This window comes from Caretta caretta, chromosome 2 (assembly GCF_965140235.1).
Source record: "Caretta caretta isolate rCarCar2 chromosome 2, rCarCar1.hap1, whole genome shotgun sequence".
Classification (NCBI taxonomy): domain Eukaryota; kingdom Metazoa; phylum Chordata; order Testudines; family Cheloniidae; genus Caretta; species Caretta caretta.
Window position 1 is genome coordinate 220,439,252 of NC_134207.1, and position 27,991 is coordinate 220,467,242.

General features: G+C 40.3%; 2 protein-coding genes across 4 annotated transcripts in view; one reads left to right on the forward strand and one right to left on the reverse strand.

Annotated features, from left to right (window-relative positions):
• UMAD1 (UBAP1-MVB12-associated (UMA) domain containing 1) overlaps window positions 1-27,991 on the reverse strand; it is a 184,904-nt gene that overhangs the window by 122,462 nt on the left and 34,451 nt on the right. For 2 of the 3 annotated variants that reach the window (XM_048838225.2, XM_048838226.2), the window contains exon 2: window positions 8,690-8,793. In XM_048838225.2, the coding sequence (XP_048694182.1) occupies window positions 8,690-8,771 (82 nt within the window). In that variant the 5' untranslated portion in view covers window positions 8,772-8,793. Of the gene's footprint in view, window positions 1-8,689; window positions 8,794-17,907; window positions 18,074-27,991 lie in introns of those variants that run through there. The other variant, XM_048838224.2, reaches the window with a different exon arrangement.
• Window positions 18,139-26,963, forward strand: RPA3 (replication protein A3). Its single transcript, XM_048838227.2, has 4 exons — window positions 18,139-18,370; window positions 23,258-23,332; window positions 24,638-24,746; window positions 26,300-26,963. The coding sequence occupies exons 1-4, from the start codon at window positions 18,272-18,274 to the stop codon at window positions 26,380-26,382; spliced, it is 366 nt and encodes a 121-aa protein (XP_048694184.1). The 5' UTR covers window positions 18,139-18,271; the 3' UTR covers window positions 26,383-26,963.

A 27,991-nucleotide genomic window follows, 5' to 3' on the forward strand; every position in this document is an offset into this window, starting at 1 on the left:
CTCTCAGTCCCAAGAGAGAACTACTATGTAAACAAAGAGCACAAACCACAACCCTTCCCCTCCCCAAGATTTGAAAGTATCTGTCTCCTTATTGGTCCTTTGGGTCAGGTGCCAGCCAGGTTAGCCGAGCTTCTTAACCCTTTAAAGGTAACAGGATGTTGCCTCTGGCCAGGAGTGATTTTATAGCACTGTATACAGAAAGGTGATTACCCCTCCCTTTATATTTATGACAAGCTACATGGGGCAATCAAGGCTCTGGCAGGAGGCAATGAAGAAAGGTTCTGGCCAGGAGGAGCTGCCAGAGCCTGTCTCCACTGCCTCCTCTCAGCTAGAGACTTTCCCAACTGCCATAGTCTTTCACCATAGTCCTTCCCGTGGTGGGGAAAGGCTCCAGTAGTGAGCAGGCAGCCAGAGACTAAAAACAACAGTGGGAGCTCCCATATAGGTGTGGAGGGCACTCTACTCAACCTGCCCAAGCAGTGTCTCACCATCTACATTGTTATTTATATGCACACTAGCTGGGCTTAGTGTCTGCACTCTACACGCCACCATTAAATGTACACTTATCCTAAATGTTATGAATGAATGATACTCTGACATAATGCTATACAATAGCTGAGCTGAATGCTAATAAGTTTAGCATTAGTGAATCACAGAATGTTACTTACACCTTCATGGTCATTTTCTTCAAGAATATACACCATGTTTTTAGAGTATGAATAATTAAATCAAAGATTCATTTTATACAGGACAAGTGGGCTCATGGTATTTTAGGCCAAAATACACTTATTCTATAATCAAAACAAGTCTACATAGTGCCACAGATTCAGTGGACCATACATTTAATGGAAAAAAATATTACAGACCATATTTATCCCTTCTCCACCCATGCCCCACCCCGAAAATATAAACAAAAAAAACCCCCATATAAAAACATTACACTTTCATTAGTCTAAATTCTGCTAGTCTCATTTTCACTGTAAATAAACAGGACTACTTCTTACATCCTTTCTATAATGCTTTGAGATGCACTGATAAGTGCTACATATGAGTTACACGATATTACTTGGGGAGTAAGATACTATTGAACGTGAGCAAGGCTAGCAGAATATAGCTGCTGAGAGACCATTTGAACACTATAAGCAGAAGTGAAAAAAAACCAATCAGAACTAAGAAATAAAAACACAAAGTGTATTCTGCAACATTGATTGTTATACTTGTCATTATGACCAAGGAATTCTTTATCATTTATTTTTGAATAGTTATCAAAACAGTTTTTCCAACGTGTTTTACTTTCATCACTCCTTATTTACAAGACTTAGTAGAGCAATGTCAAATACTCCCATGCTCAAGTGTGGGCATGTCAACTAAGCAATGTTTAGAGTTTTCATGTTGGAGAATTTCTATATTGAAACATCCATAAAGATGCATTCTGTAATAACTCAATTCTGGAAAATGTTTGTAGCATCTACAATGCTTAACAAATATTTTGAACAACATGTTAAAATGTTTATTACACTGGATGGACCAAGGAGACTTTTCAAAAGGGACAGTGAAAGGAAAGTGCACACGTTTGCCTGAAAGTCCTAAAACAACTTATTCTCTTGGGTTCCAACATGTTACATTACATTCTTCTGAAATTAAAATCACAAGCAGTTAAAAATAGGAGTCCTGGTTGTTACAGTTAATATTCTGGTATCTTTTTTTTAAAACAATTAGGATTAAGGGCTAACGGCTACATCTAGTCCACCCAGCACTATAAACAACAGCTGTTCTTTACAATGTATTGTTTATATTATGTTAAAATCAATAGGAGCTACTACAGACATGTCAAATGAACTTGATTATGCACATTAACATTTTAAAGCTAAAAAAACAATTATGAAGCATACGTGCTACAAGGTATGTTGCAATATGACCTGACAGATCAAACCCTAAGGATTTTTTTTTCCTTCTTTTAAATGCCACCCTAAAGATATACAAGAAATTTTCCTAGTGTGCAGTCCACAGCCAATGAAGTGGTATGTTCTGATCACAGACATTAAAAAAGTCAAACACATCCATGTTACACTGAAATGTAGATCTCCATTTCCCGTGCTGTATCAAATCTAGAAAGAAAAAACAGTACTTATATACTGCTTTTAAAGAAATATACCTGCTTATACTGCAAAACATAATGAATTTCTGTTATTCTGTAACCTAATTCCTTTAATCTACATAAGAGATGCTGACCAAGTTCACTCAACCAAAAAAACAACTGGCTTTAAGAGTACAATCAACACATGCTTTTCAACAGTATTAATATAGCATGAAGCTTGTGCTCCCAATTATTCATATTGTTGCATTCTGTTATTTTCTGCTATAAAAATATGCAAATTCATTCCTTTGTGTTATGTAGGTCTCATGACCCTCAACAGATCTCTCTTGAAAGGAATTGCAAGCCAACATCTAGATAATAACTATCAACTTTTCAGATTTCATTTTTTACTATTAAAGTGCCACTGCAGTGATAAATTTAATGTTACAAAATGTTTGAAATTATGATTAAAACCTAAAGTCTAATAAAAATGGTATACTATAATTACTGTACTGTACTCCACTGATTTTTTACAGCAGCAGCAGAATGCAAGGAAAAACCACCACCTAGTGATACAAGTGCAAACTGCAGTTTGTTTTTGTGTGAAACAAGTACCCAAGAGGATTACTTTGACTTCATTACTGAATGAAGAGGTAGCCATTACCTACTTATGTGACTAGAAATACAGAGGAGACCATTGTTATTTTCCTGGGCCTGTTCCCTCCTCCTTGCTCAGTAAACTTGGATTGTAGTATTAGACACCTAACAGGACTAGTAGCTTAGTATTGTGAATTACACATCAAGAGATTAAAAAACTTCTATTGTCAAAAATTTTGCACGGGCACAGGCTTTTACTTAATGGTGTACTATTCAGATAGTGCTTTTTATTTTGTAGACTACATCACTCATCTTATTATAAAAGAATTTTATGGAGATAAAAGTAGCCGTTTGCTTTTTTGGGGAGGGCAGTGGTAGAAACAAGAAACACACAATGGATGTTGCAGCTTCTTTATGGGGAAAGTCACAAGGGACTTTGGATGAGAGAAGCACATGCCCAACTGTCATCCTGCCTAGTGTGTTTAATATATTTTTTCTTAAAATACAATAAACCAGTACCGCTAACGCTTGCTTATTAGCACCATTCAGAGCTCCTTCAAGGGAGAAAATATTGTCAATATTGACATGGTTCTTCTGCACATATTTTAGCAAGTCCCAGAAGACAAGCAACAGCATCAAGAGCTAACACTCATCTCACCACACCATTGATCTTCCAAGTAAAAACAAAGTTGCACTAATAAATCCAATTGTGCAAATATTGTGAAATGATCAGTTATGCTGTTGTACTAGAACTATTACTAGAATAGAAGTAATTTTTTTTGGACTTTTACTTTTCAGAATACATTTGTTTAAACAAAAGGGTATTTAAAACTCATGTATTTTCTTCTCATCGGCAAATTCTGATCAAAACAAACACAATATCTGGGAAATAGCGTCCCATTACATATTGGTGGTTTCAACCAAACACTACAGAATAGTTTACAAAACTTCTTAAACAAAATCTACTTCCATCACTTTCCAATTGCCTTCATTGTTTTGGGTCTTTAATGTTGCAAGGCATATATTACACGTCTAGCTTTGTATAAATCTTGATTTCAGAGACGGCATGGAAGTCATGAAAATGCCCCCAAACTGTGATCTTCTCTTAAAAAAAAACAAAAACCCAACACTATTTAAAAATGTCTACAAAAGTCTTTAATGCAAAAGATTACCTTAGCTTACAGTGCTGTTTGCACATTTTTGTGGAAGAGTAGACTGCTGCGTGCATGCAACACAACTCAACTACACAACACAATGAATTTTACAGCTAAATTTAGTCTACTAAACTCATTCTGTCCTGGGAGTATATTAACCTGTAAAATTCATTCCATGAAAACTCTGTGAAATTCAATGCTTTACCCTTTACACTATTATGAATCTTATAAAAATTTAATATTAAAAAATCAATCATGATTTACATCAGGACCTAATTATTTTCTATTTTTAAAGGAAAGCTACACAGCCCCACTAATTCCAATTTGTAGTGTATCCAGTTCTTCCTTTCACTGCACACAATACCTCAGGCACTTGTAGATCTAGAATACTCTGTAGGAAAATAAAGGCGAGGAAAAAATGCTTAGCTTTTTCTAAGGACAAAGTCAATATTTTCTGGACAGAAAATTGACTCATGTTGTATTTTTTCCTTCATATGGAAGAACTTCAGTGGATTCAAGAGATTTTAAAATGTTTTCTGCAACAAAACTGAATATTTAGTTTTTTTGAGAATTGCAATCTGCTGTACACCATTGTAGACAAACCAGTTGCTGTATGCTAGAATATCAATGACTAAAGTGAACTACATTTGACCTTTAACATAGGAATTACCATAGTGAATCAGATTCACGGTTAAGGCTATGATTTAGTTACAGAGATCACGGCAGTCATGGATTTCGTGACTTTACCAAACCTCAGTGAACCTCTTCCACTTCAGCTGTCAGCAGCTGAAGTGGGGGCTGGCGGCAGGATTGTGTGCCCCCACGCTGCTGCAACTGGGGCTGGATGGCTGGAATCAGGACTCTGCAGCCCCTGCCCTGTGGTTTTCAGGGGGTGGGGAGAGACTGCAGCCAGGCTGTGCACCCCTGTCCCGCAGCTGTGGCCAGCTCTAGAGCAGGGGCCGTGTGCCCTGTGGCTGCTCTCCCTGCTGTGCCCCAGCCCCGCAGCTTCCGGTGGAGGCTGCAGCCAGGGCTGTGCGCCCCCTCTTGGCAGCAGCCAGGGCTTAGCATGGGGCTGCACACCCCCGTCCTGCAGCTGCGGACAGCCCCGGAGCACGGGGCTGTGCGCCCCCCTGTGGCTGCGCCCCCCGTGGCCACACCCACTGCTGGAGCTGGGGCTGTGTCCACAGCCATGGCGGGGGTCTTGGCTTGTCAGTTCCCCCCAAACCCATGGGACTCCATTCCTGCCCCCTATTTAGCCCTACCCCCAGTTACTTTTAGCAAAATCACCGATAGGTACGGGGTCTGTATATTTTTGTTTATTGCCCATGACCTATCCATGACTTTACCTTGACAAAAATCTTAGCCTTACTCATGGTCCACCCAGCCCAGTATCCTGCATAAGATACAACCACAGTTGGCAGATGTGGGATAATGTGTTACACCCTTTGTCCCAAACAAAGATCTCATCCCTAACAGAGATTGGCTTAAAGCCTAAAAACAGGAAGTTCTCTCTTCCAAGATTTGGAAACATTCACTATTATAACTCTGGATATTCTTGTTATTCAATACATATCTAATCCCTCTTTGGATCTTGGTAAATTCTTGGCCTTACCATGCTGCAGAAATGAATTCCACGTTCCTGATTATGCATTATATGAAAAAGAATGTCCTTTATTAGTTTTGAATTTGCCACCATTCTGTTTAATCGAATATTCCCTTGTTCTTGTGTTATGAAACAGGGAGAATAGAACTACTGGTATAAAACAGCTTCCAAACACTTATTTTATCACTTACCACTCTTTACTGTGAGCCTTCAGTGTTCATTTAATTTTATTGTGAGAGATCACCACAATATAGAAGTATATATGCAAGGGTGGTGTTCTTAGCACAAGACAACATGCAGCAATATACTTTTTTTTTTTTTTAAATTCCACAGACACATGGTCAGAATAGACTTCTCACTCTCTTTCTCCAGAGATAGCCACAAGCCAATTGTGTTTTTGTGATGCATACAGCAATGGGCCTCACGGGAAGGAGTGTTGAGGACTTCTTTAACTTGCTAGCTAACAAATCTCACATCCACAACTACCTGTGGAAGGTGCTTACCTCTAGAGAGGTAATCTAATGGGCAAAACTGAGAGATGGAAACTCTCAATTACTACCCAACAAGAAGTCTAATTATATCCATGTGTATACATTCTCCCACAATTTTTTTTTAAACTTTGTTTGGCCTTTAGGAAAGCATGGTGAGAGGAGAGGACAGGAGAGGAGGAATAGGAACAGGAATAAGGGAAGGGGGTGGGGTTTATTTGGTGATTCCCAATAACTGGTTTTCCCTGAGCCCAATCAGCATGATGAAAGCTTATGCTAGGTTGGCACTCATTCCTTTGTAGCACCGACTAGAAACCTACACTCACCTATTTCTTCTGGGGCACTCTTCATCTTCTGTAAAAATCCCTTATCAGGGCAATTGAACCTCAGCAAAAGCCCTGCAGATGAGAGCCAAACTCAGCTCTGAGATTCAGAACAGAATTAGAGACAGAGACAGAGCCAAAGCGTTAGTCTAAAAATTTGAAATCAAGTTTGGAATTTCCCTCAGAAAAGCTATGCAACCGAGAAGACTGGGTGAGCCACTCGCCACAGGAGGGGAACTTCAGAAGGTGGGGCATTCCCTTGCAGCCAGCAACTGACAAGTCTGTTTCTGTCTCCAACTCGCAAACAGACTAAGTATCTGTTGCAACAGATCTGTGGACCTTAGCACAAAGAAGAATTAATAATTTCCTCTATAAATTTGTGTCCTGGGATCACCCTTTCCTTATAAAGCCCCATTCAGAAGTACTGTATGAGGATGACTGAATTTTCACCATATACAGAATTTAGCTGAAGACTTATGGCGACAGAAACCCTCCTGACCACAGTATCACATTTGCCCTGGGGCTCTTCCTCCTTTTCCCCCAGTACTGAAAGAACTATCCTTCCTCCATTGGCTAAGGAGTTGGAAAGAGACTCCATTTCTTGAGTTATTTACACTTGTATACCTTCATTAAAATCCAGACTGCACTGATAAACAATAAAATAATAATAATAATAATAATAATAAAAAAAGACACCAGGTGTTAAGGTTCTGTAAACTCTGAAGTACTTTACTATCAAATCTGGAAAAAAAAAAAATTAAGAAAAAAACCCCACCAAATTAAAACCACAGAGGTAGCTAAAGTTTTTTAAACTGCTGCTGCTCTGGGATAAATGGAGACAGCACTGCTAACGACTTCCTAAAGAAGGCAGTCCTTCCTGAGACACATTCCCCTGAATTTGAGAGTTTTGTAACTGCTTCTGTCTATAAGGGAATGATACCTTCCACTGTCAGCACTACTGGACATTCCTTTACAAGGGAAAGGAATAATTATATGGCAATCTATTTTGAACTAATTTGCAAGGTTAACAACTGTGTTAGTTTAAAACAAAACAAAAATTACAGTCACCACCAGGATTTGTGTGATACGCAAGACACTTCTGCCTACAACTCTTCAAGCCTGGCATTCCAGCATTGGCTCTGGGACTGCCTCAAATGATATAGTCATTACTTCTGAAGTGCTTTTCACAAGCTTTTGAAGAGATTTTTTTTTTTAAAATGCAGGTGCCAGAGTTAATAGATTTAGCTACCAAAACTGGAGTTCGTGGATACAGGGCTGTAGCAGATCAAGTAAGCTTACTGAGAGGCAACTGTTAAACAGAACATTACAAAAGTAAAAATTAAATCCTTGAAATCAGACCTGCCCTAATAACTTGTAAGTAGTTGGGGCACCTATTGGTATGCAGGAAAACAGTTGTTCTGGAAGCTACTACTTAACACTTCTGTTAAAAAATTTCTTCTGTTATGAAATTTCCTAATTGTTCCAGTGATAAGACCCATTACCTCCACAGTGAACCTCTCTGAAAAGGTTAGCATCAGCACAAATGGAAGAAACTCTTAAATACATCCACAGTAACAAATACTGAGAATTAGTAGGAAAAAAGTCAGCCTCAAATAGAGAGGTGGAAGACCTCTGGCAAGAACAAATCAGTAAATCAGGATAATGAGGGCATCAGAATATTTATAATGACAGATTTACACGAGGATGGAATTACTTGCAATAAGAAATAAAAAATCATTTGCAATACAAGGGTAATAAAAATCTTGATTTTCTTCACATTTCATCCCTCTTACACGACCATGAAAGACTTGATTAAAAAAAAAAAAAGTTTGACAAATTCATAGATTAAAATGAGTAGAATTCCATTTTATTTCTGGAAAAGTCTCATTTATAACAACTGACATTTTAGGAAACTAAATCATTACTAACTGCTTAAATTTTCACCGAAGTACTCAAGTGCCAGATTCTGAGAGAGAAGACCTACATTTCATATGTGACTGTAAATAACATATGTAACATGCAGGCATTTCCGAGTTAATATCTGGAAAACTTTGGTAGCAACTGAGTTTATAACAAATAAGTGCTTAAGAAGAGTAGTTCTCCCTTTTGATCGGCAAAGAAGGTGTTGAAGTTATTCATGTTTTTCAGCAACAGAGTGTTCTTATTTTTCCTCTTTCATCGGACAACCAGCTAAGAGCTTTAGTATTTAGCTTAAAGTACCCATGTTTCTCTTTATCACGATATATGAAATGAAAGCAACAACTACAAGCTTGTTTAAAGAAACAGAATTGTGTGCATATGTTCAGTGTTTTGACTTATTTCATATCCATCATGGACCAATTTCTGTTCCTCATTCTGTTCTCATGTAAAAATTAAAACTTACCAAATTGACAGAAGTAATATTGTTAAAACACTTTAATGTAATACTATTTTATAGTATCACTTACCCACAAGAACAAATCCATCTGCTTCTATTTCTGGTAATGGCACCTTCTTAGAGTCCTGGCTTTTTCGGAAAAAGTTGAACATATCTTCTTTTCTCCAAGCCTCTCTTTAACAGGAAAACATTGTTAAATAAGTATGAAGCAATACAATTTAGCTTAGAAAAATTACCAAAAAGATAGTACATTATATATATTAACTCTGAAAATGTATCTCTAGATTTAAAAAAATCAGATTTCCTTGTGTCAAATGGATTGACATACTTTGTTGAGAAAGTCAACACTACAGATAGAGGTACAAAATTATTCACCTTCCCTCACTAATAACTCTCAGTCCAAACAGACAATTTTTCTGCAAGTTTCCATGTTTGGTTCTCCATGTTCTACTTTTCCTTCATAAAGTTGAAGGAAATCCCTTTGGCTGTTTTTGGTGTACGTTTTCACATTCTCTCACGCCCATTTTGCCAATGAAAAATTGCTATGCCCTCCCTAACTCACCAGACCCAGACAGAGTTAATCCAAAACTAGCTGAACTTTGAAATTTGAAATACAGCAGGTATTTAATCCTCACTAAGTATACTTGTCACCAAGTTGGAACAAATTTTGCTGCAAGTTAACCAATGGCCCAATCCCATAGAAACTTACACATATTACTTCATTCGCACAGATATCTCTATTGAAGTCAACTGAATTACCGTCATGAACGTTACACGTGTTTGCACAACTGGGCCCCAAGTTATGAATTTTTGAAAACATACACTAGGTATTCACAATACAAAGTTTCAGTTTTTCAGAGCTTATATTCCTAGAGAACAGTAAAGTACTGGTGTACCTTTTCCAGCAGCTTCTAAATATAATTTTCAAATATGGTGAATAGCAGATGACTGGTAATTCTTAGTTAGGCTAGTGTACATTTTGCTAAGAAACTAAGCAGGCAAGCCTAGCATGGTTATTGTCTCACCAAAAGAAAACATATAGACTAACCATTCTTGGCCAGTTTGTCCCATTTAAAACAAGCCAGTTAGACATGCTAGTAGTGGAATAAATGATTTGCACAGCAACAGGTGATACCCAAATTACCATCCAAGCTTTGCAATTTCCAACCAGTACAATCTCAGCAATTTTGAATAGCCACTATATTCATATACAGAACTGAATCCTGGACAGCTCTTCACATCTCTATTCATTATAATGTACCCTGTGGTCATCTCATCAACTTTTATCTAACTAATACATTGCCTGAAGCTTAATGTGCTATGAAAACACTATCAAAAATGATTTCATGACACAGAACAAAAGGTTCATGAGGGGAAAAAAAAAACCCTCACTTTTCCAAAGTTTTCAACCCAAACTAGAAGTCATCTCAGGATGACATTCATTTGAACAATGTCCACAAGCTCTCTCTCCTTATCATTCCAATTTACTTTATTCTGAGGAACAGCCTGGTTTAGGAGATTTCTTTGATAAAAGAAGAAGAAGAAAAAAGTGACCTTTTCTGCCGTCAAAATATTTAAAATGTTCTCTCGCATCTTTTGTGAAAAGAAGCGTAGATGCAATCTGTCTTTCTTGATTTCATTTTTAATCAAGCTACCAGCTAACAAAACAAAAAATATATATACAGTATCAATTCAAATGCTGTCTACATGACTAAAACAGCACACACTTACAGCACAGAACCGTTGAAATCAAGTTATATGTATAATTTATTCCATGTTCAGAAGTAGGAATCCAATAAAAATGTGTTTTTTTCCCCTCCTGGAAGGTGGGATTCCAATAAAACTATGAACTCCCCCACCACCCATGATAAGCAGCAATTTTGGTGCATTTATTATAGAAGGACACTATGTAATGGAAAGCAAGAGACTGCAAGTTCCACCAGCCTTTGCAAAATGACTGCACCACACTTTATGCAAACAGCTAATAAAAATTGCAGCGTAATTAAACCACATCCAGGTGTCTCCTGAGCTTCTTCCAATATAGCTGGGCAATTAAGTTCAGTGGCTGTGAATCACCATCTAGTATGTCTTCAACAGTTACAATAGTAAATCTAAACAGATTTCCCCTTTAGTATATTTTCTTAATTTTATGGAAAAAAACAAAATTAAGAGTTTATTAACATGTGGCTTCAATTCTCCATTTATTGTAAGAAGTTGTGTGCAAAACTATTAAAGCATAGTCCCTTGACATGCAAGACATATTTGGGACCCCAAAAGCTTTTATGTACATGTTCAAGTTATTTTGTGGTCCACTGAAAAGGTGTTGCATTATCTACTTTGCTTTTCCTTTCTGCCTAAATTGCTCTACTTTCCATTGAATACAGTATCGCCATTTTTCAAACTTACAATAAAACAAACAGTCTGTAAAGAAGTTGGATTGATTAGGTTCTTTTTCCTCTAATCCCATGTATATAGGTTTTCATTCTATTTCTTTAGATAAAGTTAAATTTGAGAACATCTTTGGAAAAGAACATACAGTGGTGGAACAAGTGAAAGTTTAGTTGGAGGGGACTACCAAAACAAGTGTTTGAAGGAAATACTGAGTTAATTATTTTTAGGTGTTCTTTCCAACTTCTGCAACATTTTTCAGTAGCATTAGCAAAGTCTGTAAGCTCTGGCTAGTTTCCTAGATGATTTATTGAACAAGTGATAGTTATTCACCATATATGAACTGCCTAATTCTGCTGTTATTGAATTATTAACCAAATATATGTATTCATGTTTGAATATTGGTGATATAGCAGAATTTTCTAAAGCTTTCACAATCCATTGTTAACTTTGAACATTCAACAGCTGATCTTCCTAGTGATCTGCCACACATCATCCATCTCCTCACTGATTATCCTGCATTATGAAGACCCTCCATCATTTCTTTACATAATTTTCTCAAGGCTATTTCCATGTCTATGCCTAATGTGACCAGAGTAAATAAGTTTGCATCAGTCGATTTCCAACATAAATGGTCTGCTTCTCTCCAATAATATTTCTAACACAGGCATTTGTCTTTTCTTCCATCAGGAGATACGCAAGTCTTCATCAGCACCACATTTCAAATGCTTCAATTTTCTTCTTGTCAGTAACATCAACTTCCCACCATACACATTCATAAATCTCTATGGAAAAAATATTAGGTATTTCACCAGTTGTACCTTTGTATTTTAAGATGCCAAGGTTTTTCCACAAATGAGGCCATGGCTGAGCAAACCACCCTACCCTTCTTCCAATTTCTTTGGAACAGCTGCCTTGTTTGGCTATATATGATCCCAGATAACTAAATTCATCTACAACTGGTCCATTAATCATGATTTCAACTTGAGTCCTCTTTTTGTTGCATGTACATTGACACAACTATTTTGTTTCAGTCCAGTTGTACTCAGTTGGGAATAGTCCATATTCCTCACTAACTGGTTTTTACAGATCCCAACATTTGTTGCATTGCATCAGGGGTTGTAGCAAAGAGTATTGTGTTGTCAGCATATCTGAGCTTGGTTAAGTGATGTTCACCAATGGAAATCCCAGCTCCTTCCACTTTGTCAAAACTTCCCAAGGCTTGTCTCAGAATAAATTCTGCATATAGGTTAAAGAGGCTTGGGCCAAAATTTGTCTCACACATCGTGCAGCAATGGAAAACCACTTACTGTCACCTACTATTCACATTCTGGTCTGTTGGCAGAGACTGCAGTGAATTCAATAGAATGCCTTGGAATCCTTGCCAGCCAGAATCCTACAAAGATAGTCATGTTGAATGGTATCAAATGCTTTTGATTAGTCAATGAAACAAAGGATCAATGGCTGACTGTACTCTACATTTTTAGGTGATATGACAGATATTCATGATCTGTCATGTGTGCCTTAGTTCTGCTTTCGTTTAATGCGATCCTGGATTAAGAAGAGCAGAACTTTGCTCATGTGCATCATGGGGATAGTCACTCAACTATTGTACTCTTACATCTCCCTGTGTTGGAAATGGCAGAAAAATTCCCTCCACCCAGTCCTCTGGCCAATTTCTAGTCATCCATAATTACAAATTTTCCACACAAGATCAGTATTGGTGTTCCTCAATCACTTAACAATACTGTGTGCACGTCCCTGGTGCTTTCCAAGCTTCATTTTCATGATAGCAAGCACCACTCTCACAGGTTTGATGACTCCAGCTTTGTACTCTCTTCTGTTGTACTCTATTATGAGTGGCTTTTCTGAAGCTTACTGATTAGAGTGTTAATTTCTCCAGCTCCGTTCAACATCATTCTCAGTGAGGACTCAAGATCTTTTATTATGTTTGCTTGCAGGGAAAACCTTTTAGCAAAAACTCTTACCACTGTGAGCATAACTTTTTTTATGATTACTCTCTTTACAGTTCTCAAGGGTCATCCACTTTGCCCTTATATATTCACTCATCTCATCCAGTCTGCCTTTGAATCTGTCTGATCAGTTTCTTATAGCCTCTCCTACGTTCTTCCATCTTCAAACCATTCTCTTTCCCTCTGCACTGTCTTCCTGCCAGGTCAAACATCTTTTCAGTTAACCATGGTGTGTGGTCCAACACTGACTTTTCAGAACATGTACTCTGGTGGTTTCAAGCATAAGTTTTCATTTTATTCCAAAATTCGTTGAGGTTGTTCTCTTCTTTCACTGTGCCAATGCCTCAAACGCATTCTCAACAGAAGTTATATAATTGTAGTTGATTCTGGACAAATCTAAAGGCAGTGGACCTGTCAAATGCCACATCTTTTTAAGTTTTAGTTTTTTGTGTTTGTGGGTCAGATCATCAGCTGCTAGCCTCAATCTGCATGCCTCAATCTGCACTCAGTAAAGTCTTTGTACACTTGTACTGTATCTCCAGAGTTACTGTATCATTACAGAGTCGATCTGATTCTCTGTCACACTGTCAGGTGACTGCCATGCACATAAATATCTAAGATGTTGGGTGAAGATGGTTTTTAACCAGGTGATCAGAGCAGCAGAATTCAACTAAAGGCCTCCATCTCTCTCATTTTGTCAGCCCAAATCATTGTTTTCGGTTATTTCTGAATTATTAGATGTAACCATAATACAGATCATGAAACATTTTACATAAAGCATAATCATTCACTTTCTGGAATACTGCTGCCAGCATGGTAAAATATCACCTTGAATTGTAAACTATCGGCAAGTATATAGATATATATATAGGTTTATAGGTAAGTGGCTGGGGCCACTCCGGCTGGCCTGCCCAGGGCGGGGGGTTAGTGGTTGAGGTGGATTAACTGGTAAGACTAATGCTTACTGTTTAACCATTTAATATTTTACATATCTATTGAATCCCTGACCATCTTGGCTAATAGCCATTGACATGCCATCCTCTATGAACTGAAATATTTCTTGAACCCAGTTATACTTTTGGTCTTCACAACATTCCCTAGCAACAAGTTGCACAGGTTGACTATGCCTTGTGTGAAGAAGTACTTCCTGAAGTTTGATTTAAACCTCCTGCCTGTTCATTTCAGTGAGCGACTCCTGATTCTTGTGTTATGTGAAAGGGTAAATAACACTTCCTCATTCCCTTTCTCCACACCATTCATGATTTTATATAGGGTACCAAATCCCCCAATAATTATCTCTTCCAAGCTGAACAGTCCCAGTCTTTTTAAATCTCTCCTCATATGGAAGCTGATCATACCCCCTAATCATTTTTGTTGCCATTCACTATATTTTTTTTTTAAATGAGACAACAAGAACTTTTGCATGCAATATTCAAGATGTGGGTGTACTATGGATTTATATAGTAGCATTATGGTATTTACTGCCTTGTTGTTATCTACCCTCTTCTTAATGGCTCCTAACATTCAATTAGCTTTTTTGATTGCCGGTCCACACTGAGCAGATGTTTTCAGAGAACAATGATTCCAAGATCTCTTTCTTGAGCGGTAATAGCTAATTTAGATCCCATATTTTGTATGTATAGTTGGGATTATGTTTTCCAGTGTGCATTACTCTGCATTTATCAACGCTGAATTTCATCGGCCATTTTGTTGCCCAGTCACCCAGTTTGGTGAGTAACGCTTTGCGGTCTGCTTTGGAATTAACTATCTTCAGTAATTCTGTATTGTCTGAAACCTCTGCCACCTCACTGTTTACCCCTGTTTTTCAGATAATTTATGAATATGTTGAACAGCACTGGCCCCAGTAAAGATCTTTGGGAGACCCCAGCTATTTACTTCTCTCCATTCAGCAAACTGACCACTTATTCCTATGTTTTGTTTCCTGTCTTTTAACCAGTTACTGATCCATGAAAGAACCTTCCCTCTTAACCAAAGTAAGTAGTCATAGGATAAGAGTCTTTGGTGAAGGTCCTTGTCAAAGGCTTTCTGAAAGTCCAAGTACACTAAGAACAACAAGAATACGGTGACGGGGTGTGCCTAACCCACAGTGGTTCCGAAGGGGTTAACCATGCTCTGTCAGCCAAGGAAGCCACATCCCCTCGCCCCTGCTGGACATGCTCCAGCTCCAACAAAAGCAGATGTGTGTTGCAAGCTTTTAGAAGGAGACTGCTAGAGCTCCAGGACCCAGAAGCCAGCTGCGCTGAGGCTCCAACAGACCACCCCAGCTGACCGCCAACAACGACGGAGGAGAGACAGTGGAGGTTACGAGACTCCCAGCCTTGGAAAGAAAGGTAGGAAGTGACCCAGGGAGCAGGACCGAGGTATCGGGTGACTGAGACTGGTTGTGAAAGCACCAGTTCCCTAGGGCCCTGATGCCCGGAGGGGCAAACTATGCAGTAGCACTGCTGTACTGACATTAACCACTTGGCCGTGCCGCCCTGCACCAAAGGGAGACTGCACAGATTCTGGCCACTGGACTGCAGTGCTTTGGGGGCTAGGGAAGCTGTGGCGACAAAGGAGGCAAGCCACGAGGGATGCTAAGTCTCCACTTTGATACCCCTACAACCTGATGCCCTGCGTGAATTAACATGGAACAAGGATCCTTAGCAACTACAAGGACAACTTCAGTGATGGTGGAAGGTTGACTACAGTGGGAGGAAAGTCAGTCAAGGTGAAGGGGCAGGCCCAATTTTGCACACTGGGCAATGAAGGGGAAAAGAGACCTGGCACTGGGTGTCCCCAATGGGTGAGACAGCAGGAAAAGCCAATTGCACCCACAGACCCTGAGAATAGCAGCCACACTCCTTGGGTAAAAGAGACCCAAGCACTGTAGAAAGCCACTTTTAGAGTACAGTATGGGGAGCAGCTCACAGAGCTGGCCTTTGCAGGTCCATACTGACCATTGATTTCCCCTCTTAAATTAGAAAACCTCAAAATGTAAAAGAAAAAAGCAGTTTATGTTTTTAAAGTGGTTAGCCCTTATCCTTTAAAATAATATCTTCAAAGAATGAACCAACTTATCTCCATCAGTAGGGAGTAAAGTTTGTCTCTGAAGATCTAATTCCACCTTCTGTCTTATCCACCAACAGCCTTTATCAATTCACACTTCCAAATCCAGGTGAGGCACTACACTCCAGACAGAAAGCGCTCTCAACAGTGGGAGCTTTGGTGCCTTGGGCGCTCAGGCCACACTTGTTTAGGTGCCTGAACTTTCACCCCCTTGTGACATTACACCACTGGAGTCAAATTTACTGCACCGCTGTGAAGGAAAAACAGTAAGAGCCCTGCCCAACAGGGGGCTCTGGCAAAGAAACCGCAAATGTCTGGTAAGCACCATATGAACCCTAGGTTCAAAGGCTTCCTTCTGGCTGGATATAAAGGCTACATCTACACTAGAAGTGCTACATCGACACAGCTGCAGCGATGTCCAGGGGTTCTCAAACTTCATTGCACCATGACCCCCTTATAACAAATGTACTATATGACCCCAGGAGGGGGGGCTGAAGCCTGAGCCCACCCAAATCCCACCACCCTAGATGTGTGGGCCAAAGCCTGACCCCACCACCCCAGGCACGAGGCTCAAAGCTGAAGCCCAAGGGCTTCAGCCCCAGGCAGAGGGCCTTTAACCTGAGCCACACCACCCAGGGCTGAAGCCCTCAGGTCCCAGCAAGTCTAAGCCAGCCCTGGCAACCACATTAAAACTGGGTCCCAACCCACAGTTTGAGAACCGCTGATTTAAGGCATGTCTACACTTACCAGGGATCAACACTGTAGCAATCTGTGCAGCAGGGATTGATTTAGCGGGTCTAGTGAAGACCCACTAAATCACCGCAGAGCACTCTCCGGTCAACTCTGCCCAAACGAGAGGAGTAAGATAAGTTGATGGGAAATGCAGCACAGTGTAGACACCACAGTCAGTCAACCTAAGGTGCAGTAGCGTAACTTAGGTTGACTTACCGCAGTACTGTAGACAAGACCTTAACTCCAGCCCCCATAAGTGGCAGGAGCTAGGTTGGAGAGAGAAGCTCTCCCATCAACATGGCACTGTCTACACCAGCGCTTAGGTTGGTATAACTTACATGGCTTGGAGGGGGTCTTATTCACACCTCCGAGCGACTTAAGTTATACTGAAATAATTTCAAGTGAAAACATCCACTCAATGTGCAGCACCAGTCAAAAAAGCAAAGAGAATGCTGGGAATAATTAAGAAAGGGATAGATAATAAGACAGAAAATATCACACTGCCTCTATACAAATCCATGGTATCTTCACATCTTGAATACTGCGTGCAGTTCTAGTCACCCCATCTCATAAAAGATATATTGGAGTCGGAAAAGGTACAGAAGAGCAACGAAAATGATTAGGTGTATGGAACAGCTTCCATATGAAAAGAGATTACAGAAACTGGGATTTTCAGCTTGGAAAAGAAACAACTAAGGGGGGGGGATATGATATGATAAAGGTCTATAAAATCATGACAGGTGTGGAGAAAGTAAATAAGGAAGTGTAATTTACTCCTCCTCATAACACAAGAACTAGGGGGCACCAAATGAAATCAATAGGCAGCAGGTTTAAAACAAACTAAAGGAAGTATTTTTTCAACACAACACTCAGTCAACATGTGGAACTCCTTGCCAGAGGGTGTTGTGGAGGTCAAGACTATAACAAGGTTAAAAAAACAAACAAACACTAGATGAATTCATGGAGGATAGATGCATCAATGGCTATTAGCCAGGATGGAGCAGGAGGAGACGAGACCAGTCACTCCCTAGCACCTCTGCGCACTCAGCACTCCAGGGTGTGGGGCAGGGGCAGGGGCAGGGGCAGGGGCAGGGGCGACCCCCCCAGCCCCACTCCGCTCACTCACCACGTTCCCGCCTCAGACGCGCTCCCGAACCGAACCACGGCACCGCCTGACGCTACCACAGGCGCCTTCGCTTCCGGGTTCAATCTCCGAGCAGCCCCCACCTGACCCTCACACCCGACAAAAAGGCCACAAGCGCCCTCCGATTCGTACGCAGTGAGAAGCGCCGTTTGCCTACGTCACCAGGGCGTCGGTACCGGATTTTGTCCCGTTCGATTGGCGGCTTGAGAGGAAGCCCCGCCCCGATGTCGCCCCTGTTGCCAGGGCGATTGCCGGGCTCGGAGAGCGGAAGTGCTGGTTTCCCGCCGCTCCAGGGGAGCTGTGGCCGGTGGGGCAGAGCGCGGCGCGGGCCTCGGGACCGCTCCACATGGGGGACGTGCACGAGGGGCCGCGGCCCCGCATCGCCACCAGCCACTTAGCGCAGCACCTCGGGCAGCCGGTTTGCTTCGTGGGCCGAGTGGAGAAGGTAGCGGGACCCCCTGCCCCCGCCGCTAGCCGCTCCCTGCCCGGGTCCTCTGACTCCTCAGGCCGGAGGGTTTGGAGCCCGCTGCCTCCCTGCGAGTCCCCGGGGTCCAGGCTCTGAGGAGCTATCGGCCGCTGCTGGACTCTGCTCGAGGGCAGTGTGAGGCTCCGGGCTGCGCGGCTCCCCTCCAGCGCAGGTTCGGCTTCGCTGGGCGGGAGGGGGCGCCTATGGGTCCCCTCACAGCCCTTGCTGGGGACCCACACCCCAGAGCCAGGCAGCACCGGGCCTGGCCCGGGGTGTCGCAGACCCAGCGCCCGGTGTAGCTCCGTGCCGCATCTCCACTCCCGGGGACCCCGCACGGCAGCATAGCCGCGCGGCCTCCCCCGCGCCAGCGCTGTGCTCTGCACCGCTTACCCGCCCGCTGCCTGTGGCTCCTCTCCCTGCTGGCTGCGCCGCTTTACCGTGGGTAGGGGGACAGCAGCGAATTCGGATCTAGTGTGTCTTTAAAAATGAATTGCAGGTAGTTCAAATTGTATCTGCCTAGTGCTACGATATTTACACAGTCCCATGCTGTTGCATCTGTCAAGTATACCCAAATAGGAATAACAATGCCAGTATTTCTCTGTTCTCCTGCTCTCTCTTCAAGAATGAGTCTCTACTTGTGGCTCCACTGAATGCATCCGATGAAGTGAGCTGTAGCTCACGGAAGCTTATGCTCAAATAAATTTGTTAGTCTCCGTGGTGCCACAAGTACTCCTTGTGGCTTGTTTGCTTTCAGTGTTATGCTAAGCTTGATCTTGACATAATTTTTTACTTGGAGAACTATGGTGGTAAGCTGGGTGTTTTTACCAACATAGTTTTGCCAGTCAGCGCCCTAGCATAGACATTTAAACCAATGTAAAGTATTTTATACTAGTGTAGCTTGGTTTGTTTCACCAAACTGTGATAAGGTGGAAGTACTACCACTGGTATAAATGCATCTACGCTGGGGGTGGGAGTTGCCACTTTAACTATGCCATAATAATTAAAGTGTGAAAACGTCTAAATTTAGACAAGGTTTTATTGAGGGAGGTTGTGGAGGGAGAAACAATCCCTTGGGTAAAGAGGGTCAGACTCCTGGAGGGCTTTGAATATCCAGACTGGACTTTTAACTGGAGATAGAGAGCAAGTCTTGGGACTGGAGCCAGGTGATGTATTCCTAGCTAGGCAGACAGGCTACTGCATTTTTGTACCAGTCAGATTTAGCATTTGGCTTCATTCGTAGGTATAATTTACAGTAACCAAGGCTGGAAGTCATGAATGCTGGTCTCAAAAAGACAAGGCACAATCTTCTGGCCAGTCACAGATGAAAGTTAGTATTTTTTGCTGCTCTAGCTATTTGGGTATCCAAATGCATGGAGCCGTTCAAAGGACCCCATGCTGTGGACCAACTTAATAATCAAGGACCTTTGATAATGGGAGTATTTATTGAAGAGATAGGAAGAAAGAAGTATTTCAGAACCAATCAGCATCAAATTGGTTTAGCCTGGGTTCATGTTTAGCCAGCTGCTCTTCATCTGGAGACTGACTTGGTCTAAGCATTGAGAGAACTGGAAGGAGATGCTGTTTTTAAGTTTGATGTAAATGAGATGTCAACTTGAGCATAGTCAGCATACTGTTGGCACTTCAGCCTGCATTGTCGCCTTAGCTCATCCAAAGGCTTCATATAAAATCAAACACTGTGGAGGAGAAGTTGCTATTGGCAATTCTTCAGATTTAACTCTGAAAGGAAAGACTTGAGCCATTTCAGGGAATTTCTGGTCTATCCCCAACCCCTGTAAGTTTTTGGAGTCAAGCAGAAGTATCTGGTGATCAACCATATGAAGTGGCCCAAAGATGTCAAACATGACGAGTATGAATGTGCTTCCTTTGAATATGGACACAAGAAGTCCTCCACCAGTGCAACAAGTGCTGTGTCTGTTGTATGCCCTGCTTTGAAGCCTGACAGGTTCAGGATGCTGACAGCTAGTGTTTGAAACTGTTTTTTCCCCAGCTTCTAAATTTTCTTGTTTAGAAAAGGGATGTTGTATGCTGGAGGATAGTTCATGACTGAAGGTTTCTTTAGCATAAGTCAAATATTGCATGTTTGAGAATAGGTGAAACATTTGCTTCATCAAAGGAAGTTTTAAAATCTGTAAGTGTGGTCTTATATAGAGGGTGGATTTGATTTAAATCGAATTGATTTAAATCACTAGTCAGGAAGACAGAGTGGTGGCTGTGTTAATCTGTATCAGCAAAAACAACGAGGAGTCCTTGTGGCGCCTGAGAAACTAACAAATTTATTTGGGCATAAGCTTTCGTGGGCTTGGTGCCACAAGGACTCCTTGGTTTTGTTTTAGTCAGGAAGACTATTTAATCATGGATTTCTACACAAAAGTGCATTCTTGGTGGTTGTTATAACATAATACATATTCTTCACAACTCAGATAAATGTAGGTTTCATTTTTAGAAGGTACGCACGATACATTTTTAAAGTGATTTATTTTGAAAACTTTTCAGATTAGTTTTACAGCTATATCAAAAAATGAATGATTGTTTGGCTATTTCATTTACTGAAGGTAATTGAAGCAGATAGTTCACCTCCCAATGACTTCATAAATATCTCCAATTCAACAGGTTAATCATTAATATTTGGAGGATTTTCTTGCCATGCTGTATTAGGAGGAGAATATCACCAGACAAACATTGAAATTGTTTTATTTAACTAAAACAACAACGTTATGTATTCTGGATTTTTTTTCTTCAACAGCAAACATATTTTAGCAAAACAAGCATATGAATTTTTGAATTTAGTTAAACATTCAAGTTTCTTAAAATCAGGTTTGTTTTTGTTAAAATTGTTTAACTAAAATAGTTAAATGAAATATTTAAAAAACAAAAATTGAATCAACTGTGTCAGCCAGGTCAACATGAAAAATTTAAAACATTGCTTTTTATCCACCCTGCTTAGATATCCTTTACTCCATCCAGAAAGGGTAGGGGTCAGTCACAAATGAATGACCTGATTGCCATGAAAACTTCCATGACTACACCATAACCCCTTGCTAACTTTTGTTGTCTTACTGGAAGATGTAGTTGCTTATTAAAATGACACTCTCCCCTGGTGCTGTGTGAAACCTGTCTATAAAGAAGCAATGAAAGAACTTCAGTGCACAGGGTGAGGGGAAGGGGGGGGGGGGAATACTTTAATATTTTTAGTTGTAGTAATGTTTGGGGCTGTCATCTGTGTTTAGTTTTTTTTTGTTTTTGTTTTTTAAATCAAATAGTCTGTGACTTTTTAAGAAAAAAGAAAAGGAGTACTTGTGGCACCTTAGAGACTAACCAATTTATTTGAGCATGAGCTTTCGTGAGCTACAGCTCACTTCATCGGATGCATACCGTGGAAACTGCAGCAGACTTTATATACACACAGAGATCATAAAACAATACCTCCTCCCACCCCACTGTCCTGCTGGTAATAGCTTATCTGAAACCTGACTTTTTAAGGTTAGTGGAGGCACTCAGCAGCTGATAAAAGTTGAACATCAGGCTGTGTCTGAAGTTCTCAGTGGCACTCTCTCCACTCTGGTATTTATTACCTTGTTGGTTGGATAGAACCCAGGTGTGCTGACCTTCAGAGCACGATCCTTGTATTGTGCTCTTAAAACATAAGGCATGTTCCATACAGAAACAAAGACCTAAGAATGGATAGCTTATGTTTCAACATGAGTTGGGGGGTTTTCTTAAAGTTAGAAAATGTGAGCGCTACTAGTGGTTTTCAATGAATATATAAGATGAAAAATGAAAAATTTCCAATTCGTAATTAGCATTTAAAAGGTCACTTTTTTAGCAAAGACAATAAAAATTATTTAGTACTGTTAGATGGCCTTATTATAACAATTTTGTAAATAAAGCAAAAACATCTCTTACATTTCTTCCATATGTAGCAAACAGTTTGTTGTTAATGTATCTAAAGCTGTTCTATCAGTCATCATTTTGATTTTGTTTAAAAGGGTTTTACAGAGCCTGACCTTTTTTTTAAAAAAGTTTAGTGACTACCATACTTTTAAAAATAACGTTCTATTATGGTTGCAACACAAGTGCTGTACTTTAAGAAATGAGGCTATGTCTACACTACAAGCTAGTTGTGATTCCTCTCCCCATGTACACATACTTGCATTAGCTCTCATTATGCTAGCGTGAGTATAAATGGCAGTGTAGCCACAGTAGCACTGGTTGCAGTAGCAGAAGCATGGCTGAGCTGTGCCGAGTACAAACCTGCCTGAAACCGTTGGGTATGTACTCAGCACAACTCAGCTATGCCTCTGCTGTCATTACTCCTATTACCATGGCTACACTGCTGTTTATGCTTGTGCTAGCTTGATGAGAATTAGCATGAGTACGTATACACAATCGGGGAATCACACCCTAATTCAGTGGCTCTCAAACTAGAGCTGAAGCTTGTTCAGGGAAAGCCCCTGGCGGACTGGGCCAGTTTGTTTACTTGCCATGTCCTCAGGTTTGGCCGATTGCGGCTCCCACTGGCTGCAGTTTGCAGCTCCAGGCCAGTGGGGGCTGCAGGAAGGGCAGCCAGCACATCCCTCGGCCTGTGCCGCTTCCCACAGCCCCCATTGGCCTGGAGTGGCAAACCGTGGCCAGTGGTCAGAGAGGAAAAAAAAGTAAACTGGTGGTAAAAAGTAAGAATTTTGATTTTAAAAATATTTTTAAGCTGACATGGGGAATAATTAAATTTACACACTTTTACTGTTCTTGAATGTGATATGTACAGTACAGAATCCAGTTATAATTTAGAAGAAATTTGCTTTGATAGTTTGAAGATATGTACTTAAAGACTTAATAATCTTTTTGTAGATTCACCCATCTGGGAAACTTTTCATCCTTTCGGATGGAGAAGGAAAAAATACAACTGTTGAACTGAGCGAGCCTGTAAGTTTAAATGTCGTTTTGGAAGTTAGTTACCATTACCTGTCCTAACTTTTTTTCTTTCCCCCCGATCATGTACTGAAAGGGCAATAAATGCCTAGAGGGAGCTGAGGCCTGCTCCTTTTTGGAAACCATTCGCTTGAGAGTGATGACTACTGGCTGGGAGCCCAGCTCTGAAGGCAGAGCTGCCACCAGCAGCAGCGCAGAAATAAGGATGGCATGGCATGGTATTGCCACTCTTACTTTTGCACAGCTGCCTGCAGAGCTGGGCCCTCAGTCAGCAGCTGCCACTCTCTGACCACCCAGCTCTGAAGGCAGCACAGAAGTAAGGATGGCAATACCGTGCCGCCCCCCACCACACACACACACACACAATAACCTTGCAACATTTCCCCAACTCCCTTTTGGTTCAGGATCCCCAATTTGAGAAATGTTCCTCTCCCCATGAAATCTGGTCTTGTGTGCTTTTTACCCTATACTATACAGATTTCATGGTCCATCACATGTTTTTCATGGCCACGAATTTGGTAGGGCCATATGTTTTATATAAACACTCTCATATATTACCTTTGACAGATTCAATTATTCCCTAGTGTACTAGAACTCCCTTGTTCTAACATATATAAAGAGAGGCCCCTAAGGTAATCTATCCTTCTGGAAAGAAAGTCCTGTTTTCATTGGCAGGTTGGAAATAAATTCTAGATGTTCAGAAACAATGAAATGGCTTAAGAAAGCACTTACCTTTGGATTGACAATTTTTATGATTATCTTCGTTTTTATTTTTTTTAATCGTCATTACCTGGGCTGAAGCTACTAATTTTTAGGTGCCTAAACATAGGGTCTACATTGTGACTCCTGCACCTATGGCTGAAACACGTGAAGAGCACTCCTTTCACAGTCTGGGCAAAAGCCTGTCGCAACTGTAGCAGCGCACTCGGAGTACAAAAACTCTTCTCCTGCTGCACCTGTGGTAAGCATGGCACCTACGTGCCCCTTGCACCAGCCTGCAGTATGAGCCAGATGTACTGAAAAGGATACAACCCCCCCCCCAAGATTCCTATGGGTTGCTGCTAATCTGTGTGTTCCAGACAATACTAAATCCTTTCTTGGTTATAAAGCTGTAGATCTTTTAAATAACGAATTAGGTTGTAGACTCATTTTTCAGTAGTACTGTATTGTGTGAAATGGAACAGACAAATTATAGTAACAAACATTGTCTCCTAAACTGTAGCTGTGTGTGTAACTAGTGACATGCAGAAAATAGTAAACCCTAATCTGGTGACTATTTAATTTCTATGTGTTCACTAGTTAGATGAAGAGCTCTCTGGTGTCATTGAAGTAGTAGGAAGAGTTACAAATCAGGCAACCATCATGTGCATGTCATATGTCCAGTTCAGAGAAGATAAAAGCGCTTTTGGTAAGTAAAAGATAAGCCTTACAAATGTACATAACTTTTTAGATTATAAACATTTCCTCAGTGAAGGAAGGGGCATGTCTGCTAATACTTTCTCATAAGTCAGGTCCGTCTGGGAGTTGCCAGTATGATGAGTGGAGCTCTTTCTACACGTTCACAAGCTGCTTCCAGAAATCTCTGCTACTGATATAGAGGCTTCCATGCAGTGCCAGAACTTTGTTCCAGAGTTAGTGACCATAATGCAGTTATGAGGAAAGATCATACCAAAATGCAGTACTGTGGTATTGAACTTTGGGTGCAGAAAGGAAGTTAAAGAAAGCTACTTAGAAAGAACCTAAACAAGAAAGTTGCTAAAAAGTCCTTAGACATGGAGGCTACATAAGTAACCTGTCTTAATTACAGAACCTTGAACAGAAAAGAAAGCAGAAAGATAAAAATACAGTAATGTTAATATCCCTATGCAAGAGTTGGTTCAAGCCAAAAAGAGTATTCTTATGTAGATCATTTGTACTGCTCCTGTCATTGGTTTCTGAGCACAGAGCACACCTGCTATCTCTCAATCCTCCATTCATTGGATAGTGTTTTGATGGTGTGGGGAAATGAGGCTGAAGGACAAAAGAATTTACAAAGATTATTTCTTAATTATAAAACACCTAGATACTTATGACATAAGTCTAAACCTGCATGGCTTCCAGAAAGAGAATGTCTCCAGTTGGTTGATAAAGGGAAATCAATAGACTTGTATTTGTTGGTTTTTATTTTTGTTTTTTGAAAGCCTTTGGTAAAGTCCTTCACAAGAGGCTAGTCAAGAAACAGTCAGATAATGGGATTTCTTTCTCATGGATTAGAAATTTGAGAGACAGCAGGAATATATGGTTCATGTGTTGGTCTGTATCATTGGACTTGGAAGGAGCCCCACCCGGTATTGGGTTTGGTGACAGTAAATAAATGACTTGATAGAAGGGTGAATATTGAGGTAGCAAAATTTATGGATAACATAGGAAGACTAGAGGATTGTGAATAACATTAGAAGAATTACATTTAGTCACACATCCCCAACTCTCTAGAGAAATAGATCAGGCAGAGAGAGGGCAACAGAAATGACAAGGATTTCCCAAGAGAAGAGAGCTTTTAAAAAGAAAAACAAAAAACATAATTTTGAGGAGACCCAAGAAGCAATATGAGGCAGGTAAATAGATGTTGTAGAGAAAGTGGATAAACAATAGCACCCACTTTAATACAAGGTTCTGAAGGTTAGCAAGAAGAATACAATATTCTTCCAAACCATGGAGTACCAGCATAGTTGCTAAGGAATTACCTTTTGGTTCCCCATCATCTAATTACTAACATGCACTCTGGACTACAACCTCTTCTAAATACTTGTTTTCACCTGTCAAAGGAAATTATAGCTAAAGAGACCTAAAAATTGTGAGACTCAGCTGAACGATGAGGAAGAACTTCCTCAAACTCCATAATGTGAAAGTAGAGAATACTGGGCTAGTTAGCATTTTAATACATTTGTCACAGTGTCTTAATATTTTCTGTCCCTCTTCCAGATCTTGCGCTTTACAATGAAGCACTGAAAATTATCCATGAATTTCCTGAGTACTTCCCATTTGGTGTTACAAGGAATGATTGATACTTCTTGGCACACACCTTCCAACTTCAGAGTAAAACAATAACTGCATGGTGTAATCTTATTGTTGAGCAAAGAGGCTGAAATTATTTCTAGTGGAGGTGCTCAAGAGATGTCTGTCAGCCAACTGTAATTTGAACTGGACACCGTGGCAAGGTACTACTTACTTCTATTTCGTACTTGCGTCTTTATTAACAATCCTAAGTGCAGCCAATGAAAAAAACGCAGTTTTGTTGGAATTGAGATCTTTTCAGTAAAATATTATTTTGACTGTTTGAGGCATTTTATATATATATGTAATATTTGTGTATCCAGAGGAATGTTTTAGTAAGCAAATTGGTTTGTTTTTAAAAAAAAATCAAATGTTTAAGTTTCTGTATGCTTCCCCCCCATACCGCATGTATCAGGTGTTCTGTACAATACTTAGCAGGAAATGTCTATTTAAAATTAAGACATTCTATGGGCTGTACCTTTAAACAGTATCTTTAAACTTAGATTATGTAAGATTGGATTTGAGTTCTTAAGTCTTGGAAAGTCACTTTCCTTAGCTTGGCAATAAAGCCTCAAACCTGACTTGAATTAAATGCTAAGACTTGTCTATTTTTAACAACCATTTCTTAGTGATAACTAAATAAATCATGTTCAGCTGCTGCCTCATGTAATTTTTAATTTAACTCTCCAACACAAACCAGTCAGAGCACCTATAAGATACCTAATAACTGTGGTGATAATTTTTAAAATAGTGTTTCTAGTTGTCTTTGCTAATTTCCAAAGGAGTTGACCATATCACAAAACCTACCACAGCCTGCACTCTTGTTGGCGATCTAATCACAAGCATCAAGGACTGAAAAGATATGAGACTGTATTATTTTAATTGCTAAAGGTGGCCCTGCGACTAACATTGGTAGGAAAAGTTTGCACTGCCACTACCTATATGTTATGTTTTGTGAATCAACAGGAGTCTTCAGAGCTTTTAAGTTAGATTTTTTCCCTTTGAGACTTTGTTCCTGAAAGCATGCTGACACTTTGTGTAGTCTGCTCCCAAATTCATGGCTTCAGAGACTTCTTGTTTTGGTTAACAAATCTTGTTAAAGTGTGTCTGTGATAATAAGATTTCGTATACAACCTTTACTAATTTTTTAGTGTTCTATACAGACTAAAGTTTGCCAATTTTTATGGCTACTTCCCACCTGCAAGAGGTATGTTTAAACATTTGCAGTATTTTCATTTTAGGTAGTGAGGAAAAAAAATTTGTTTTCAAAGATAGCTGCTGCTTCTTCAGGGGCTAGTCACTCAGTTTGAATCTTCAAACCATCTAGTAATCATCAGAAGCTGTGCTGTTAATTTTAATTAAAATTATGTATCTGGAGAGAGTAGCTCACTGAGATAAGACTGAACACTCTTCACCTGTAGACTGCTAGTTCAAATCCAGTGCAAATCAGCAATCAAAGTTCCTGCCATCTGAGAGTTCTTAAGTAACCTGTGAGAAATGAATCATCCTGGTTCAGTTGTTACCCAGGGTTTTCAGAACCCACAGCAAAAGTAACTTTACTGTTTCACTCCATAAGGGTGTCAAGTATAAATCACTGGGAACACAGCAATTCCATCTGAT

Excerpts from the sequence above, each read along its gene's own strand:
- RPA3 (XM_048838227.2), top strand. The coding sequence starts at position 18,272 with ATGGGGGACGTGCACGAGGGGCCGCGGCCCCGCATCGCCACCAGCCAC. Across the intron at positions 23,333-24,637 it reads CTGTTGAACTGAGCGAGCCT|TTAGATGAAGAGCTCTCTGG; the intron begins GTAAGTTTAAAT and ends TGTGTTCACTAG. Across the intron at positions 24,747-26,299 it reads AGAAGATAAAAGCGCTTTTG|ATCTTGCGCTTTACAATGAA; the intron begins GTAAGTAAAAGA and ends TCCCTCTTCCAG.